Source organism: Pyrus communis, chromosome 14 (assembly GCF_963583255.1).
Source record: "Pyrus communis chromosome 14, drPyrComm1.1, whole genome shotgun sequence".
NCBI lineage: Eukaryota > Viridiplantae > Streptophyta > Magnoliopsida > Rosales > Rosaceae > Pyrus > Pyrus communis.
The window spans coordinates 6729813-6751570 of NC_084816.1; the positions used below are offsets into that span (position 1 = coordinate 6729813).

At 36.5% G+C, this 21758-nt stretch overlaps 3 protein-coding genes across 3 annotated transcripts; 2 read left to right on the forward strand and 1 right to left on the reverse strand.

The window, feature by feature from the left end:
• The first annotated feature begins 15223 nt into the window (after positions 1–15223).
• On the forward strand, positions 15224–17577 carry LOC137716279 (uncharacterized). Its single transcript, XM_068455707.1, has 2 exons — positions 15224–15357; positions 16523–17577. Exons 1-2 carry the CDS (start codon positions 15319–15321, stop codon positions 17444–17446), a joined length of 963 nt encoding a protein of 320 aa, XP_068311808.1. The 5' UTR covers positions 15224–15318; the 3' UTR covers positions 17447–17577.
• Positions 17578–18320: 743 nt separating this feature from the next.
• On the forward strand, positions 18321–18923 carry LOC137714280 (RING-H2 finger protein ATL74-like). The gene has a single exon (XM_068453525.1). It carries the CDS (start codon positions 18321–18323, stop codon positions 18921–18923), a length of 603 nt encoding a protein of 200 aa, XP_068309626.1.
• Positions 18924–19448: 525 nt separating this feature from the next.
• Positions 19449–21601, reverse strand: LOC137716281 (large ribosomal subunit protein uL23y). The gene is made up of 4 exons (XM_068455708.1): positions 21526–21601; positions 21343–21401; positions 19884–20244; positions 19449–19784 (listed from the first exon to the last, which is right to left on the reverse strand). The coding sequence occupies exons 2-4, from the start codon at positions 21356–21358 to the stop codon at positions 19700–19702; spliced, it is 462 nt and encodes a 153-aa protein (XP_068311809.1). The 5' UTR covers positions 21359–21401; positions 21526–21601; the 3' UTR covers positions 19449–19699.
• Between the last annotated feature and the right edge of the window lie 157 nt (positions 21602–21758).

Sequence of the window (21758 nt, forward strand, 5' to 3'; positions counted from 1 at the left end):
TTAAGCCCTTGTTTAGCCATTTAGCCTAAAATTGAATTTTTGTCAAGTCTCTGTCTGAAGACTGCACGTGAGCCCCTTATGAGATTAACTATTCACTGAAGTCACAACCTCTGTCAAGAATCATAGTTGTTAGCTTACTAGTCCTGAATCTTATTAAAGGGGTATATATGAGCAATGTTCTAAAATATGCTAGGCGCTAGTCAGACGGCGGGTTGGAGCCTAGCGGTTAGGCAGGGTCTAGGAGAGTGCCTAGGAAAACTAGGCAGATTTAATTAAATCTATTATATTTCGTATAAATAAGTGTCTATTTATACTTAAAATATATATAATTTCATCATAAACTACAAAATAGAATTTTATATATATATATATATATTATGAGCTATTGGAACATAATGAAAACATTGGAAAAAAGCATATAATGTGTGTTCATTTAAGTATTCAACAAGTCTCTTACAATTTATTGAAAAAAATTAAAATGCAAAATGAAAGTTATCTATTTTTTGTCTAAGTGAGTTGCAACCTAGGCAGATGCTTAGGCAGGTCTTGGAGGGCTAGGCGGCCAAGGCGGGTGCCTCAATAGGTTTAGGCACCCTTTCTTAATTTTCAAACGTTTAGGCATTAATCAAGGTGGTGACTAGCCGCCTAACGTCTAGGCGGGAATTTTTAGAATAGTGTATATGAGGAGTTCCATATATAAGAAATCCCTCGAGCCAAACAAAGAACGCACAATTTCTTTGTTACTCTCATTCTCCACATCTCCATGATATCACCAATTTTCCTCTCCCACTTCTTATGTTCTATTTGTTGGGCAATTGATCAAGATTTGACATTGGTGTATGCCAGTAAGGTGCATAAGGGACCATACATCATGTAAGGCTTTTGGTTTATATTGGAGTTATACATGCATTATGAAATGTCATGATATGCAAGTAAAGAGATGTTTACAGCTTTAGGACAATGATATCGTGCCTTTCTTATGTTCACAAACCAAAGTACTTAATTTTTCTTCTCATATATTAACCAAATTTGCGTCACCTTTTTTTTTCCAGTACAAATGGATCTATTCCTAATTACACCAAGACTTTTGGAATAAACACCACACCTCTTGGGCTACAGGTGCTTAATTAAGTTGGGGACAATATCAGGTATTAGAGCGGGTAATATTGGGTCTTTACTCTTTATGGACCCCATTAACGGGTATATTCTAAGTGCATACTATTAATGTGCTTGTCCTTCCTTTCACGATGTGGAAGATCTCTAGATGTGTGGCTCACTAAAAATTTGATTTCACATGACAAGGCGTGTTAGAATTCCGCATTTAAGATTTGACAAAACAAATGACCATTTATATAACAAATGGTTCCATTCGTAATTACACTGAGGCCTTTCAGAATAAACCCTATACCTCCAGAACTACATGTTGTCACTGATGATAGACCATTTGGCATGTCTCTCTGAAATGTTGCCTTTGAATTAACAAAAGTGAAATGACAAAATTAACCTCTCACGCTATGCTCATTCGAGTGCTTTAGACGAAAATTCATGAAATTTCAATTTTTGAACTAATTTCAGGGTCCAAGCCCTCGTCCTCTCATTAAATTAGTTTATAGTAAGTAGAGAAACCGATTGTTTATCTTGAGACTATCCTATCACACTACAAGAATTGTTTATGCAATTAGGCCTTAGAAGTTTATAGAAAACGAACCCAACAACATTTTTGGCCCACTATGAACACTACGAACCAAATAACTTACAAGTAGATGAAAGACTCAAATAACATGTTACAAACTTACAGGAGCAAATACTCATAGGCCTATAACCCCAAATCGGAAGAACGAGAGCAACCAAGGCCCAAGTCCACACAACCGTACTGCCAATAATCTTGTTACAAATGTCATTGTTGTTAATATTTAATTGGGTTTGGCTGTTGGGTTTGGTAAGGATTCAATTGTTACTCCGTAGCTTAGTTTAAGGCCATGAGAACTGATAAGAGTGATCGACTCAGCCCAAATGGCTCAAATCATACCATAAGCATGATATGCTTATCATGTATTGCTCTCCTCATACCCCTTTAATACCAAAAGGTGCCCTTTACTATTTTATGATCACTGCGAAAATTTTGTTAATTAGAATGCCTCACCTACAACAAGATTACGTTACGAAATGAAGTTATTCTAAATTAGGTAACGATCTCCTCATCTACGTCAGTTGGAATATGAAATATCTTTCAACTAAGTGAAGACAATTACCATGCTGGATTAAAGGCTAGCTAGTTGGTTTTTATGTTGTGTTATATGTGTTTTGTGTCATAATATCAAATAGCTATGATATGTTGCTAAATCAAAATTTTTTTCTAGAAGTTATGTTCATTTTTCACAATGCCAACCCTAGCTAGCCCCCTACCACTTAACTTATAATTCACACTTGAGTCATACATACTTGAAAATGAGAGACAATGACAAGGTTATATAAGTTTCCTTTTCTCTCTTTCCGTCATACACCTACTCATGCAGACATGCACCAACTTAGCCTCCCTCCCCTCCCACGACATTAATAAAGACGACAACTTTCATCTTTATGAAATGTGCTTTTCCTAACAGTAGAAATTAAAAAGCAGCAAGCTGAGTTCTCTCTTCAAACTCTGGACAAGCTTTTTTTCTCTAAAAAGCTAGACAAAAAGCATGGATGGACACATCCTTTCTTGCATGCACTCCATGCAGTCAAACAAAACATCAAAACACCACCAACCGATTAGTACAATTTGGTCAAACCCTAGCTGAAATTGGGAAAGCACTTTTTTAGGGCAGAACCTATTGGCTTATATATAGTTAGAAATCTAACTAAGAGCATCCAATGAAGGCTTAACTAAATGTAATTAATCTCATGATTAAGTGCAGTTTATTAATGTTTAACTAACCAACCTTATAAAAGAGAAAATTGACAAGTTGATCACCCACCACATATAACCATATCATAAATGGCAGACAAGGGTCGGACATGATGGCTCTATTTGGTACCATATAAAGGTAACATACTCAAATCATATAAATATGTAATGCAGGTTATTGATATAATTGCTAGGCATCTTTTATAGTTACTTTGCATGACATCACAGTTAATTACTAGTAGCAACCAATAATGTTGGCTTAATGGTCCATTTTGGTCGTAATTATCATCAATATCATGACAAAGCATCTTCTATAGAGACTGCTCCATTGGGAGCAAAATCTTGACCCGTTGGTGAAGAATGTAGTTAACTCCTTAGTCCTTACAAGTAAATCATCTCAAACTTTTCTTTTGTGTTTGAAGCGAGTTAATTTTGTTTGTATGTTTGACAGTGATTCGTAAATAAGAAGAAACGACTACTTAATTACAACATTAACACATGCAAGCATTATTAAAAATATAATATCAAGCATCGGAAAACATGTTGCTTAAAATAGGATGACATGCAATTACTTGATTAATGTTACATAAACTACAATATATAGTTATGAACTAAAATGAGACCTACTTGTACAGATGGATATACCATGGGATTCGTAAATGTGGCCTATTTAGGTTTATTACTTGTTACACAATGTTATGAACACCTATGCTTAAATTAAAAGTCGATCGATGTATGAAGCACAAAAAGTAAATGTGGCCTATTTAGGTTTATTACTTGTTACACAATGTTATAAACACCTATGCTTAAATTAAAAGTCGATGTCTGAAGCACAAAAAGTCAAGAGGTGAATAAGAACAATATGATTCATGTGAACATGAAGCTCCCATAAGAGAACATTGTATTGGTTGTTGAGGGCATACCTATTCTTTTCCTTTTCTTTTGTAAATATGGGCGTTGGAAGATATAGATTCAGCCTAGCTAGCATTCTCACAAGAAAACTGTAAGCAGGAGACTAAGTCAGCATTCACAAGAACTCTGTAACTAGGAGACTAAGTCACTAAATTAAGATAGAGATCTAGAGAAGCCGCCGACAAAGGCCCAATAAACAATTTTGGCAAGCATTGGAGTGAAGCACAAGATTTAGATTGTGTTTTGGTCTGTACATACACTAGAATGTTGAAATATTCTTTAACATACAAGAGTACCAAGTGAAGTATACGTATGACCACTTAAAAACTGCATTAGGAAAATACATTATCCACAAGATCTGTGCCAAATCGTCTACTAAGTCAATCTACATCATACGTTCAAGTAAGAAAACGTGGAGTACCATCGTAAAAGAGCATTTTCCCTTTTGAATTCGAATAACTTGCTTATGCTTCCTATTGTAGGTATATATCATGATTATACTCAAACTTACACCGTTCGACTTTCTGTTTAGTTGATTTCATTCAAAATTACGGGCAACCTTGCTTTTAGCTCATTTTAAAAAACGGAAACTAGCTCCGTCATTGGTTTCAATATAAATGTAAACAGGGTTATACGTTAGCAAATGACTAAGTATGTTTTGACATTAAGTCTTTCAACCCTAATTTTTCTCTCTTTTCCGTCGAAAGACTTAAACCCTTTAAGTATGTTTTGACATTGAGTCTGTCAACCTAATTTTTCTCTCTCTTTTTGGTCGAAAGACTTAAACCCTAAACGGAGATGGAAATTTGAGGAACTGCATAATCGTTAGAGATAAAGGAAGAGGATCCTCTCCTGAGCTCAAGATGGGGATCCTCCTGACTAGCTCATCTGGGCCGTTCAAACTTAACCTAACGGTTGCAATTATTATAACTTTTAGAGGATCCCCATATTTGGAGCCGTTAGATTAAATTTGAACAGCCTAGATGAGCTGGTCAGGAAGATCCCTATCTTGAGCTCAGGAGAGAATCCTCTTCCAAAGACAAATCCATTTCTGGCTCTCACAACGGGCCTATCTAAATGCATTGCCGTCTGTAGACTGCTTTCCTTCGTTCTCAAGGGAGCACCGACTCGACCACGACGATTCACTGAGTCACTGAGTCATTGTCTACTGTTGCGCAGGTCCTTGTTTCTGTTCAATTTCTTCACCAGAACGCTTGTGCCGACGTGTTGACTCCGCACTGGGACCACTCCCATGCAGCGACAGACGCGCATTTGCATGTGCCTCGCCGCACGGTGAATAATTCCAATTGTCTCGTACCACGTGTGCGACTTCCAGGTTCTGGTTTTCGGGCTTTGGATGTTATACGTACGTGTCGTGACGCGATGGTCCTCACATGAATCGTACCTAACTGCCATGTGCAGCTGCACTACACGACAATCATATCGGCTTACTGCAGCATTGCTTATGATAAGGACCGTCTTAATTAATTAAGTTTAAACATAAGCACTTAATTGCATTTATCTAATTATGATTTATATGATTCGGTGGATAAGGCACCAAAAAAGTGGAGAAAAGTTCTCAGTATGATCGTCATACTCTGTATCGTTTGTTACTAATTTATAACGTACACTACGAGTAAATGACAAAGTTAGCATGTGCAAAATTAACAATTAATATATTCTTTTACTCAAGTAATATTCTAGTATAATTATGAGTAGAAACTTGTTAAAGGGGGAGACGCTAATTGAAGATTCAGTTAACCTAGCTACACTTAAAGTAAATTATGAATAGATAAAAATAATATATGATAAATAAATTCATAATACTACGTTATAATATGACATGCGAATTAAAAGATTACTTGTAAAAGTTATCAGAAGGAAAAAAGATTCTCACATGAGTGGCAATTATACCTTCTAATTATGAAGATAAAGGGTAATGGTGATTTCTTATTCCCCAATAAACAAATGAGTAACGGAAATGTTTTCTTCTATATTTTTTTTATTTTCCTAAGCAAGAACATGATTTGGTCGACAGGTAAAGTCGTTAACAGTTAGGAGGTAAAAGGGAGAGGTGGTCTCAACTTTATAGGACCATTCTTCAAAGTTAATCCATAGGACCATTGCCCATAGCTTTGTATCATTCTCCATCAACAATTCGACATGCATGCATTCTCTCCAAAACCAGGATGCTATACATATCTATGGACATTAGTGGATTATATACAGTTGAGCTATGATTTTCAAATAATGGAGTCATGATGTTGACTAAAGAAACTTTAGTGAACCATTTCGTTTAACACCTGATCAGAAAATGTCGATTCTTGCCAACATATGCTGAAGGCTTATGCTAACATATGTTAACAACTACTATGAGGTGTACAAGCTTGTCAAAGATGGCTAGAAGAAATTGTACAGTAATGTTGAAGACTGCTAAGGCTTGTCGACTGAGGTATTTCATTGAGCATTTGGTGCGCACAATAAAGTCTCACACAAGAAGAGAGAACAGAAAGATATATATGGATGATAAAAAACTAAAAGAAGAAGGAGGAGGAGGAAGTTGTAACTTAGTTTGCCCTAACTATTTATAGGGTCATCACACATACGAATATACATATAGGTTTTTGAAGTTGTTAGGGACATAGACAACCAATGACACCGTACTTACTCCGCCAATGATTATATTTGTTTTTATTTTCTTAATTGTTAAAGTGTTATGTGTTCAACGCAAAACTTTTAAAAATGATTTTTCCTAAAAATAATGTTTGGTTTCTTTCTTTTCTTTGATCAATTTTACATATTTACATATATATTTAATAGGTTTGCACGTACTTATATTAACACACACAATATTTACTTAAATAAAAGTTAAAACTCTAATTGTATAACAAGAAGCTCAACCATTGTAAGTACGATTGGTCAAGCTCCAACAAACTGTCACTAGCCCATATATATGAATTTCATCTCCTAGTACTTTCTTTTTCTTTTTTTTTTCTTTTTTTTTTTTTTTTTTTTTTTTTTGGGAACAAAAACTTCACCTCCTACTTAATTTAGTCACAATTATAGCAACATATACTCCTTACATATGTCACTACGAGGCATCCTCCACAGTTTCATATTACTACATATAATATTTGCTTCATTTAAAAACTACCATGGCCAAAACTATTCATGCAGAAGTTACACTCAATATTGACCCATCTGCATTATTGTTACCCTAGCAGCTCAAACATTTTAAATCCACCCAAATTCATCGTTGAAAAGATCTAAAATCCAACATCGGAAATTTGACAAAATTAAAGATGACTTATATTGAGTGGTTCTAGTTCTAATTATACTAAGGTATTTTGTGATAAAATGTATCTTCATACCTACCGTACAAACATCAAAATATAAGTCGAGAAGAACATTAGCACGATTAACAGTGGATCTGCTGATATGTTTCTCTCAAATATTGACGAAACTTAGACCTTCATTTTGATTAACATCTCAACATTTAGCTAGTCATATTTGACAACGCAATTAGTTTATTCACATATAAAAGAGGTACGATCTCCTAATTGACAAGTTATAATCAAGTATTAAACTCAACACAAAAATGTATCGTGTTGTATTTACGTTTATCATTAAATGTGAACGGCTAATAGATAAGTCGCACATATCAAAACTTTCATCGATGAACAACACAAATCTTAATAACAATATAAAAATAAAAGGTCAACTAGTGAAGGTGCCCAAACCATAAAGCGAAGATTAAAGAACAAAAACAAATACTAAACACTCACTTAACACACGTATAAGCAAAGTAGATACATTGCATCAATGAGAAGCATATGTTTCTAATTCAGCAGCTTTTGTCCGAAACCAAAACATTTTTAAATTTAGCAAAATTTTTGTCCTCTTCCAAGTCGTAAAAAGAACCGCCAACATTAAGTACAAGATTAAGTAAACTAATCCAACAATTAGAAAAACATTGTGGGAACATCAAAACATTTCTCACTGTCTAGTTGTATGGTACATGCATACTTATTTTCTTAATCTCAATGAATTAAGGAATAATGGTATAATCAATATTAATCAAGTCGGTGACTGAGATTGAAGTTCAAGGAGGTTTTCTGTCTCAAGGGTGATGTTATTGTGTTTGATAAAAAATTGTGAAAGAATGCCGAAACCGTTTGTCAGGTATAAAGAAAGAAATATTCTGGTCTTTTCAATGGATTCCTGAAGAAATTATCCATGCATTGTGCCTTTTGTCTCTGTCAGAAAGAGGTTTATCAGGTTGGTTTTGTTGTTGAGAAATGTTAAAAAAGACTCACAAAAGTAAAACTTTTTATAGACTTGTTGACACTTCATATTTTTTATACAATATTTTATAATGTTGATACGAAAATTAATATTAAATTGTAAGGTGACAGGGAGTTCAATGAGAGTCTCAATTTGATATAGTCCCCTTCGCATTTCTCTCGTTCTTAAATTCAATGAGAAATGTTAAGGAGACTTTCTTAAAAGTAAGACTTTTCATGGACTCTATGCAATCTCATATTTTTAGCACAATATTTTATAATGTTGACACGAAAATTAATAAATTATGAGGTATCAAAGAGTCTATAAAGAGTCTCACTTTAAAAGAATTTCTTTAACGTTTCTCTAATTCATTATTAATTCTATAAATAATACAATCCTTGGCTATCTATGTGAACCTTTCTGCCACCTAATACTGCTGTATATCTGGATGCACCCCATTGCCAAATGGAAATGCAACTAATTAAGATTCTAATATTAACATGTAAAGGGTTTTATTACTTCAAATCAAACTACTGACACCCGCTGATTGATGTAAGTTTCGTATTAATTGATGGGTACATTATTAAAAAAAATATGAATTTTACATCATGATATGTACCAATTGATGACTTAAATTCAGTTGCCCATGTCCGCACAATTTTATAACCTCAAATATTCACAATTTAAAGTACAAAAGATTAGTTCATACATGCATGAATAACTAATCCTAGTCAGTATTTTAGAATTTTGTGTGTTTAAATGAAATGAATGATAAAGCCTAAGAAACACTTACGATATAAAAACTCAATAGTGATTACCTATTAAATCTCTTCCATATATATAATTGTTGACCTTAAAAACTACCAAGTTTACGTGGTGCGCATGCCGAGTAATTAATAAGCTAACTACATCCTTCGGTTATGTGCGGGACGTGCCAACTCGTCGGCCGAGGAGTAAAATGTGTTGGTGTTGCGTTGTGCGCACTGTTGACTTCTTGATCCTGCGACTGTGGCCGAGGAAGGAACACGTCTTGGCCTTCGGATTCTAGAGCCTGAAGACAAGGCTGCTAGTTCTGCGAAGTTCAATATCAAATTCGGCTTTCAATGTGCCAATGTAATAACCTGTAACACCTCACTTCGTCGAGAAGGCCAATAAAATGACTTTTGCCAATAAGGATTTGAAAATCCTTCTCGGCCAAGACTTGGATAGATAACCAGTCGGCTCGACGCAATGCTGTTTATCCAAACTAAAGGTGCTTCGTGGTCGGCTGATTCTACCGAAACAGTGATGTTTATCCAAACTAAAGATGTTCACCGGTTGCCTTCACAGTGCTGTTTATCCAAATTGAAGATGTGTCGGCAAAAAAGGAAAATAAAAATCTCAAGGTTGTTGAGAGGTTCTACGTTGAGCGAGAGTTTGCGTAGGACAGTTTGTGTGTTGAATTGGAGGGGCTTCAATAATGCACTCCCCTCTCTTTATATATAGCAGCGGACCTACTCCTGGCTGAACCAGAGTTGTATTCGGAATAAAACTCCCAAGCCTAATCTGATTAGGATTCAGCCAACCCGAGTTCAAATAGGTTTCTGAACTAAGCTCCATAATGATCTAGGTTCACTCACGTCCTCTCAACATCTTCAACTCTGAAATCCCCTTGTTGTATCATGACTCGACTTATTCGCTCTTATTTAGATCAATCCTTTTTGCAATAGGACTCGACTGACCTAATTGGACGGCTTGTAACCACTGGACGACCCATAGCATTTTTGAAAGATCCTTGGGCTGAACATAAACCTAAGCTCGGCTCAATAATATTATTTTGGGCCCAAACAATAATATATTGAATCTCTTCATATTGGTAATGGTGAACCTAAAACTTAAGGCTTCATGGGGTTTAGGCACTAAATTCGTACAAGTATGGTAGAAGTTGCATTGTAGAATTGGATCAAGAAGCATACTACATCAACCGTTACGTTGTTGATTTCAGTTTCCTCAGGCAGTTCACAAGGAGATCTAGTACAACCCTAGAAGTTAAGATAATCTTAGAAATTGGGTCCATCCTTCACAATATAATAATTATCTAAACTAAAAGCCAAAGTTTTAAACGAGTAGTTATATTTTACGAGTGAAAATTTGATATTCGAGGTATCTCTACTTCAGAGTAGGTTTCTCCCTCATGCTAATCTCCTCATTTTTTCTCTCTCTCTAGTTTCTATTGAGAATGAATTTCACATTAATGAGAAAAGTGATTTTGCATGTCCTTATATGTAGTTGGGCTACTCTCTATATTGCAAATTGGTTTTATGGTGTGGAACCTTAACTTTCTTCACGGTATCAAAGCAAGTTGTCCCACGTGTGAAGCCCAGTGGTTACACGTGCTCCACGTCACCCGAGTTGTGTTGTCTACGTGTTAGGCTTGAAAACTTGTTACACGTGAGAGGACATGTTGAGAATGAATCACAAATTGATGAAATGAAGGACATTGCATGTGCTTATAAGTAGTTGGGCTAATCCTCGTATTGTTAACTGGTTTTATGGTAGAGCCTCAACTTCTTCACTCTCACATTTTCCTCTTTGTCTTTCTTTCTCTATAAAAAAAATAAAAAAATAACAACAAGATTGTTGATGTGGCTTAAGCGTAAGGAGGGGATAGATGGGGAGGGAGATTAGGAGATGAGAGAATCCTACTCCCTCTACTTCTTGTCAATACGATTGTCCTTAGTTACATGGAACTTAGACTATCTTTTTAAAAAAATATTATTATTATTATTAAAAAAGGGAGATGGTTCAAAATAATTACAATACTTTAGATAATAGGGGAATTTTGAACCTTGGACGCATGAGTGGAAACCAAATACCTTATCCAATAAGATATTGGACCATATGCAACATATAACTATTGACCTTAAAAACTACCAAGACTACGTGGCGCGCAGAGAGAGTAATTAATAAGCTAACTACGTCATTCGGTTGTGTGCGGGGTGTGCCAACTCGTCGGTCGAGTTCAGCCGGGGAGTAAAATATGTTGATTTTGCGTTGGGCGCTGCTGAATTCTTGATCTTACGACTGCGGCCGAGGAAGAAACATGCCTCGGCCTTCGGGTTTTAGAGCCTAAGGACAAGGCTGCTAGTTCTGCGAAATTCAATATCAAATTTGGCTTTCAATGTGCCGATTGTAGTAACCTGTATCACCTCACTTCGCTGAGAAGGCTAATGAGATGGCCTCTGCCAATAAGGATTCGAAAATCCTTCTCGATCGAGACTTGGATAGATAACCAGTCGGCCTTGACGTAGTGTTGTTTATCCAAACTGAAGGTGTTTCATGGTTGGCTGATTTTACAGCAACAGTGCTGTTTATCCAAATTGAAGATGTGTTGGCAGAAAAATGAAAATAAAAATCTTAAGGTTGTTGAGAGGTTTCGCGTAAAGCGAAAGTTTGCGCAGGGCAGTTTTGTGTGTTGAATTGGAGAAAGCCTTTCTGTTACAGTACACCTTGTATTTATAGTATTCATATTTTCTGCTTGGTAAGATCTAATAATATTGTAGAGTCCAGCTGCAACTTAAACTCGCAGAGCAAAAATTGATCTATGTCAGAGGCCTATCCTTCAGATTGTTATCCGTGGTTTTTCAAACAAAGCAAAAACCTATCTAGGCTTCTAGGCTTATCACATCATAATCAGAACTCCCATCAATGCCTTGCTTTATCCCATTAAGACCCAATGCAACTATAAAGCGTTCTTTTTCCATGACATCTGTTCAAGTGCAACCACGCATGCAATGTGAATTGCAATATGTCACTATAATCCAACTCTTGCACGACATTAGTCAAACACCTATTCAATCTCATTTGTATTGTGACATCCCACATCGCCCAGGGAAATGATCCTTATATGTATATTCTCATATCTACCTAGCACGAGGCCTTTTGGGAGCTCACTGGCTTCGGGTTCCATAGGAACTCCGAAGTTAAGCGAGAAGGGGGCTTGAGCAATCCCATGATGGGTGACCCACTGGGAAGTTGCTCGTGAGTTCCCAAAAACAAAATCGTGAGGGCGTGGTTGGGGCTCAAAGCGGACAATATCGTGCTATGGTGGTGGAGCGGGCTCAGGAAGTGGTCCCGCCCCGGGCTGGGATGTGACAATTTGGTATCAGAGCCTAACCCTGGTCGCGTGTGTGCCGACGAGGAAGTCGGGCCCCTAAGGGGGGTGGATTGTGACATCCCACATCGCCCAGGGGAGTGATCCTTATATGTATATTCTCATATCTACCTAGCACGAGACCTTTTGGGAGCTCACTGGCTTCGGGTTCCATAGGAACTCTGAAGTTAAGCGAGAAGGGGGCTTGAGCAATCCCATGATGGGTGACCCACTGGGAAGTTGCTCGTGAGTTCCCAAAAACAAAACAGTGAGGGCGTGGTCGGGGTCCAAATCGGACAATATCATGCTATGGTGGTGGAGTGGGCCTGGGAAGTGGTCCCGCCCCGGGCCGGGATGTGACATATATCCCCTTGTTCTCTTATTTGACAAACATTTAATTTTGATGAAAATTGTTGTTTAACCAAATAGAAAAGTTAACGAATATTCCTTTCGACGGCACTCTTCATCATCCTTACTACTTCAAAACCATCTGATTAAATACCTTGCCGCATGAGTCTCGAAGTTGGAGATATCGTTTGCATCCCATTTATCTTGTTGTGTAAGAAAATATCAAGACGAATCCCATTAAAAGATAATTATTATGATAAAACCATAATATTATCCCTTAATAATAACAAAATTATCTTCACTCGTCCATCCGGTGGTTGAGAGTTATGCTCAATTAACGGCCTTGATTGCACGGACCGATGGTGTAAATTTGAGTCCAAACAATAAATTAAACTATTTCTGCACTTTTTGGTGTAATGTATGATTGTATTAAACAATTATGAGGTAGTTTTGGCATATAGTTGGATCTTATCTGATCGACGCAAAATGAAATTTTTAGAGATATATTTACAGGGAAAGAAATTTTCTTTTTGATGCCATTACCAAATTTCTTGCTAGCGGATGTTTGATTTAGTTGATTTCTATTGTAATGGGGCTTCGAAGACAAATACGATTGCCCCTGAATTTTAGACTATTTTTGGTAAATAATTTTTTTATACAATAGCACTAAACTACAAACTAATGTTAATTTCATAGAATATTATTTTTCAAAATCTTAATGTTTTTCATGTTGCAACTTCATATGACATACGAACATACTTTTAACCCTCCATCTTGATGGGATCCGCATAAACTCATAATCTCACCCTCTAATCTTGGTGGATATTCACTTAAACTCATAATATCAGCAACTAATCTTGAAGGATTCACTTAATTAATTAAGACTTATTTTTAGCTACGCCACTCCACTTTGCCCTAAAACTCAATTTTGGATCCCATTTTACTCCCTGAAACTCAAAAATAGTCATTTTACTCTATAAAACTCAAAATTCGTAGAATATTAATGCATAGTGAAAATTATACTATTTTATGTTAATTTCGTCATTTTCGTCATTTTACTCTATAAAACTCGATTTTAATATTTTTTATTGGTAAATGTTAATGCATAGTAAAAAATTATAATCAAATTCATTGTCACATGTGGCATAGTCTTATTAAGTGGTGGGCTCACATATTTTTTAGGGGGCGACTTTTGAGTTTCAGGGTGAAGAGAGAGTCAAAGCGGAATGAACTTTAAGTTTTGGAAAGTAAATGGTGAATTATAAGTTACCACCGACAAAATGAGATTAAAATTAAATTCTAAGCACCGTATCTAAAAATCAGCCTTAATTAAACGCTTAATCCCATAAAAAATGAAGCGATATTAACCTGCTTATAATGCAGTAATTTGGAAAAATAATTAACCAATAATGCAGTGAAATAATTTATTTATTTATTGATTTTTTTAGCACATCGATATTTTTACACTAAAAGAAGGGAGAGTTTGGCTAAGCCACACAATAAATAGCCTAATTTGGTATCGAATTTGTCATCCATGATATTTGAACCTAAGATCTCTCACTTCTAAGCGACTTAGAAGTGAAATAATTTATTTGAAGCATGTAAAAGTAGATTAGCCTCTAAACTAGAGTACCCCCAAAAGTAAATAACTTTTAAATTAGGGATCAACTTTTCACACTACAAAAATTAACTTTTTGTATTAACTTTTTATTAATTTCCTTTTTAGAATATTGCAAAATAAATATTTTATAAAAACTTCCCAAAGCTGAAAATAATTTAGAACTAATAATTAATGAAAGGGAGTGTTATTCACATACTCTTTTCATTTTTTATATATCTTTATTAATTTTTATTTATTGATCTTCTTTAATTTATTCGATTTGACGGTTAGAAATTAAGAGTGGTATGTGAAAAGTAAAAATAAGTATCTGAATAACGACACCCTTAATGAAAAAGGGAAGCAAACATCTCACCGTTGATTGGCCAATGCCAATCCTAAAATAAATCTTGCCATTATCAACCAATATGGAGGGGCATACCATTACCCATCGCGCTCCGCCGCTCTACAATTACAAGTCTCATCCAGACAAGGTGAGCGCCGGGGGGGCAATTTCATTTAAAATAGGGGTATTTATGGGAAGTCACCATCTACACATAATGCAAAACCGCGTAAAATCCTCGACACAAAAAATATATCAAAGCAGAAGGTTCTATATTTATTTGAGATTAAATGAATTTTTTTTTGTTACAATTGAGATTTCGAATCTTACACTTAGCATACTCGTATATATCACTCTGCACTTATTCTCGCAATTAGGCAACCGCAAAATTTTTTACGCATTCAAACAAGTAACAAAGTGCATAAATAAAAAACAAGAGTGAAAATCACTAAAAAAAATTTGTCTAAATTTCTTACACGTAACAAATTATTTTGTTTTGGGTAAGAGACAAGGGTCCTTAAAGAATGGGAAATATTTTAAGGAAATTTAATTTAATTGGAACCTCCAAAAATTAAAAATGATTAATTTAATTTAATTTAATTTAATTTAAGGACATATTTCTTAATTTTCCTTGATGTGGGGTGGGCATTTTATGGATCCTTGTGAGAAAGCCATCACTCTCTGTTCTGCCACATTCTCCTTCTATAAATTTGTCACAGCCTTACTTTTGTCTTTAACTCCTAGTTCTCTCATTTTTCTTCTCCCTTCTCTTCCCTTCTTCCATTTTCTCACCAGAGGTTGAAAGTCTTCCAATGGAGGAACTGGGTTCTCTGTGGACTACTGATCCTGAGGTGGGTTCCTCCTCATTTTTTCTTCTGAGCGCCATCTTTGTTGGGTTCTTCTTGTTTGTGTTGCAGTTCAATGAAAGTTTGCTGCTTTTTTTTTTTTTTTTTTTTTTTTTGCTTCAATTCTGTGTTTTTATGGTGGTTTTTCAAGTTTGTGCTGCAATATTTTCACATTCATTGCCCTTCTGGTTCATCTTTCAGTTCTTTTATGTGAATTAAATTGTTAGTGATGGATCTTCCATATCTGCGTGGAATTCAACTTTTAAAGTTTTCAGTTTTCACAATTTCTGGTTTCTGTTAAACATTTTACTTTCCAAGACTATTTTTCTTATGATTTTTTTTTTCCTGCAGCTTCATTAGAAAGTAAAGGGTCCTGTGATTCTGTGAATGAAAATTTTGTCTGTGTTTTTTTTTTTTTTTTTTTTTTGGTTCACGAGACGATATTCAATTATAAACTATTTTAATTTACGAGGTTAATTGGCTTAATTTACGTCTGCAACTTGAATTCTGTGAATAAAAACTATCTTACGGTTATATGTAAATTATTGAAAAATGCGTACCTTTACTATTAATACATGTTATGAACAGAATATGCAGAATCTTTCGGCTCTAATGTGTTTGTAGTATTGAATCTTGATGGAAGCTTTGTAAATTATTTCATGACTTCAAGGAGTTTATAGGACCCAGTTCTCTGATTTCGGTTACAGGGGTAGGTTTTAATGGAAATTCCTTATATATTTGCCCCTCTTTTTTCACCCCTTTTCTCTTATTTCAAAAAGAAATGCAGGATTTGTTGACCTGGACGTGGGATTTGCATGGGCCCTTGTTGGGTTGTCACTTTTCTTCCTAACTTTGAAATACCATGATTTTGTTTCGATCCTCCTCCTTTATGTTCCTGTTGAGAACTTTTGGGGTTTTCGGTGTTCACGTTGTTGTTTGAAACTGTGGCCTTTGATGTTCGTTTTGGTTTGTCTGATCTTGAAAATGTTTTGAGTGTGACAGTCTCACCGTCTGATGTTACTAATTCATGTGTTATGATTTGAGTTTATTCACGAAGAGATTGTTTCTGGTCTTTTCTATTATGTTCAGAATTGTTCTTTTTATGTTCTTCAATTTATTTATTTTGATGGATTTTGCAACTCATCTCTCAAATCCTGTTTCGAATTGACAGAGCGCTGAGGAGCTGAAGCAGAAGCTTCTGTACGCAACCCTTGAGCTAGAATCTGTAAAAACACGCGCAACGGATGAAATCCGGAAACGCGAGGAGAATGTGAAGAAACTAGTCAATCTTCTAAACGTTGCATACAAAGAAAGACAAGATGCCGTGGATCAGCTACAAAAGTTCATAAACAAGATCATGCCTTCAAGTCCAATGGAACTCCCCCTCAACATGTTTCCTCATGAAAGTACACTTTTGCTTCCCACCAAAGCAAACTCAAGCATAACTGAATCCAACAGCCTCTCTGAAACCTACAATCCCCAAAAATCGCACGCCTCTTCCTCTGTGGACTCCTTATTCGATGCGGTTTCTTCACCTGAGTTTTCGAACATGAACATGGCTGAATCTGGCTGCATTCCTTTTGTGAAGCAGCAGCCTCTGGTGCAAGAATATAATGGCATTGTATCTGCTGGTGTAGTCTCTTCAGGGATGATCAAACCTGACCCGGCTTCTCAAGTGATTGACAATTTTGTTAAAGGAAAGATTTTGCCTCAACAGGGCAAGTTCTTGCAGACTGTGATGGAAGCCGGTCCACTGCTCCAGACGCTTCTTGTTTCCGGGCCAATGCCTCGTTGGCGAAACCCCCCTCCTTTGCAGCCCTTCAAAATCCCATCTGTTTCAATCAAAGGCTGTGAAGCTGCTGCAAGCTTCAACCAGAAATCAGTGGGAAATACTAGTTATGTTGTTCATAAGCCAATCAACTCCGCGTCATATCCTGAGATGTCTCAAGGGTTTTCACAGACATGTTCGGCTTCCATGTTGAACTTCAACAACGGTGGTGCTTCTGTTTCATGCCTGAACAATGCAAGGATGTTGGCTTCGAATTCCAGCACTGACCACCAATTTTCGATTGGCAAGCGGCAGAGGCTTCAATGAGATTTTGGTGAACTTTTGCTTCTTAAATTTTTGTGTAAAAAATTGAAGTTTGAGAGGGTTGAGGGTGTAAAAATGGGATACTTTAGTTTTTTGGGGGTTTCAATTTTAAATGACATAGCCATTTAACTTCAGTTTTATCCTTTTTTGCTTGTTTTTTTTACATCAAGATGCTTCTGTTTGCCAGTTCATTTGCATAGGGAAAATTAATAAGTAAAGATCATATTGGTCCAACACTACATGCACCAAATCAAATTCTAAAATTTCGGATTCCAACTGATGCGACAGTGTTTCATTTGTTCTTTAGTAGAATAATCACGTCAAGCTCTTACATTGCATGAGATTAGTGGGAGCTTAAGTGGGGCCAAATACAGAGAATCTCATGCTTTTGTGAGAGCTACTCTACGGATAACGTGATTCAAATGGCCCTACAAAGCTTTGCTCGTAATGCTTATCATCAACTAATGGTGAAAATAAAATCTTTCCTCGATTTGGAAGTATGGAGTAGAAATACTAAACCATCATAGCTTCATGTTCTCTCTCTCTCAACACGCGAGCGAAAAGTGTATAAACCTTCAATTTTTGTGCTGTTTAATCTGTAGTTCCCTTGTTTGAAACTACACTCCGAGGTTTGTCATTTAACAAAATCAGAATCCAACTTTGGTATTATCTACCACAACACAAACACATTTAGCAGCTCATATAATTTTGGTATCCACATCTTTTTTATCATTGATTTAATCGTTGAAATCTTTAATTAAACTGATTTGTTTGCTAATCACCCCTATTTAATCAGCAATACAGCTTAATACAAAGCGCTTTTGGGAAATCATTTTGGTAATTAATCTCTAATTACAGAACTTTTGGTTAGATTAGCATGTCTTCAGGCTCCCAAGATACAAATTGGAAATCATGGATCATACCTTATGTTGCTCCTATTTGCATCTTCACCCTCCTCTTCGGTTACTACAAGATACGCCGACTGCTTTGTAGACCACTTGAGAGCGCGGGCTTATCGAGAAACCCGAACCAAAGTCGTGTACTGAGCGAATTCAACCCAGACGATCCCTCGCTGCAGTTTCAGCGCAACGGACTTGACTTCTCAATTGCTCGGTCTCTTCCCGTGACTCAGTTCAAGAAGAAAGATGAAGCTGAGGCTGCAGAACGGAGCCCCGGCCAGAGCAACACAGACTGCGCAATCTGCTTGGGGGAATTCAACGACGGGGAATGGCTAAAAGAACTACCGAAATGCTCCCATGAATTCCACATTTCTTGCATAGACGCTTGGTTTGTGTCTCACTCAAACTGTCCCATATGCAGATCACAGGTCTCTGATTTGATGCGTGATCCTCCTGTTCCTACGCAAACTCCAGAAGAAACATTGAGCCAAGACGAAGTTGAAGAAAGGGCGGTGAATTTCGAATTGCTGCGATCTGCCGTCATAGATGCAATCCGCCATCCTGGAGATCTCATGACATGAAGCAAGATATGCTCACTGATTTGTTTTCCAATCCAAAAGATATGAGAAACAATGAATTGCATAGATGCTCAAGACAAAGCTGTAGAATCCAGACCGGGGAAGGTGTTTCCGCTTAGAGAAACAATGACTTGCATAGATACGACTCAGCCTTTGCCTTAACCTGTTTCCGGCAAAAGGTCGAAGATGTAGAATCCGAACAGAAGCATTTGCTCTCCATGTATATTATATTTCCAGCATTGTCGTACATGTTATGTTATCAAACTTCGGAGAGAACCACCCATTCAAACAACAATCAACATTAATATAGTGGACTTCAAACTTTCTTTTATCGGATGCAAATGAAACTTGAGTTTGAAGCAACCCAGAAACCTTTGCCTCACTACCCACCTAGCCGCCTCCCTACAAACATGACGGTAGATCAACAATTGCATGACTTTCAACTACAGACGGTGGTGATTCTCACCATGCAACGCCGTCTACCATACCATCATTGTATGAACACAGTTACAAAGAACGGATGGATCATAAGTTCATAAAACATTTAGGCATTAACCATTACTTAAAATGTAAAATGTCATTGCATATGAAAATGACTGCTCAATCAAATAATGTTCCAAAATCTATTAAACTTTCACGCCTACAAGGTCAGAACTGCAGTTAAAACCACAAAAAGATAGAGACAGGTAATCGGGTATCAAAAGTTGTAAAACTTCAAAACTAAAACCAAGTCCGAACTCACAAAACTCTCTTCCTCTTAATGGAGCTTTACTACTACATTAGATGATACCGATTTTGTTTGCCACATCCAAAGCATCGTAGTCAGGGGTCAGCCTAACATAAGCCTTTTTGGTACCATCGGGCCTGGATCAAAAAAGATATTCAGATTATCAGATCATTCAACGAAGATGCACAGAAAGTAACACAAGCCAGTAATCTTTACTGAAATTGCAATTTACTAACCTGATCAAGGTATTCACTTTCTTGGTCTGAATGTCGTACATCTTCTTCACGGCATCCTTGATTTTCTTTTTGTCAGCACGTATGTCAACAATGAAGACCAAAGTGTTGTTGTCTTCAATCTTCTTCATTGCAGACTCAGTGGTCAGAGGATACTTCAATATCTGATAATGATCAAGCTTGTTCCTCGGAGTAGCACTAACACGAGGGTACTTAGGGTTCCTCTCCTTTTTCAATGTCCTAGGGCGGTGAAATGTAACTGAGGTTCTGATCTTCTTAACTTTCTTAACAATAGGTCCAGATTTCAAAGCCCTTGCAGCCTTCACGGCTTGTGACTTTGGGTCAGCCTTTTTTGAAACATCAGCTGCAAAAGATATGCACTGGTCAGATAGACGCTATTTAAAATTTTATCCATATAAATTTTCCCGTAGCTCATTGGAGAGGGGAAAGTCGAAAGGGAACTTACGGGAAATAACATACTAAAGGCCAATGAGTATGGCAAGTAAGAGTGGAAATGAATTTGAATCACCTATGGTTACTGATTAAACAAAACCCAAACCATTGCAGGGCTAATTACATCTTGTCAATAACTACGGGTAGAAGCGATGAAAATGTGCAAGTACAAGCTAACGTTAACAGGCATTGACTTATAACTAGATTGATAGAATTTATTTCTTCCAAATACTCCAAAATTCTGCTACCCTCAACCAATAATGCTAGCAGACAAGTCATAATTATAACCCACACTCTAAGATGTTCAAATCCACTTGACTATGAGTTTATAACTTTTGTCTTCCAATTCCCTTGATACCCCTAGACTCTGACGACACCCGCACATGAAACTTAAACGAAACTAGACTCCAAACGTGCTATTCAATTGACTAAACATTTGAATTCTAAGGGAGACCCATGCATCCGAGTGTGACAGGTATCATAAGAACTAAATCACCGATACATTCAAGTGCAGTTAACGACAGAGATGTAAATAGAAAAGGGAAACATGTGGGCGTAAACTGAATACGATGACGAAGCACTAAATCACCGATACATTCGTGTGCAGTTGATGAAGTAACATATGGAGTCCAATACAACCATTAAAACTAACATAACTAAATAGCACGATAAAGTTTTTCTTATAACAGGCCAACCATACACAATGATAAAAGGTTAAACTAAGAAATTAGGGTGCACAAAAACATAGAATAATCCTAATCCACTGTTTCTCAGAAAATGCAGCATTCAGCATTAGGGTTTTAGACACACAAGAACCCAAAAGATCCTCCGGCGACGACAATTTGGTAAATTGAGTTCATTTTTCACTAACTAATACTAAGAAATCATGACAAGAGAAATAAAATATATCGAGATTTCGAGACAATAACTCGATTTTCCTCCATTTTCTCAGTAACCAAACAGTACCATAGGAAAATTGAAAATGAAAATGAGAATAAAGGGGCAGGACCTTTAGCTGGAGCCATTGATGCCGACGAAGAAGCCCTGGTTGTATTCCCAAATCACCACCTGGAAATTGTAAAAGGACACACAAAAACAGCAGCACGTAAATTTCAATACTTTCTCAGTTTTCAAAAGCGCGTATGTGCAGAGAGAGAGAGAGAGAGAGAGAGAGAGAGAGAGAGAGAGAGACCTGCCAATCTGCGGGCGGGAAGCTGAACCAGTAGGGTTTGGAATGGAGGAAGGGATTATATATAGTAAAGGAAATTACATAACTACCCATGTAAATTATTTTATTCACCCGCATCAGCATATGGGCTTTCTCACGGGACGTTTATAGCTTTTCTAAAAAGCACTTTTGATAAAAGTATTTTTGTTAAGTAAAATGTTCAATTTGATTAAAATTTAAGTGCTTCCTATAGGTAA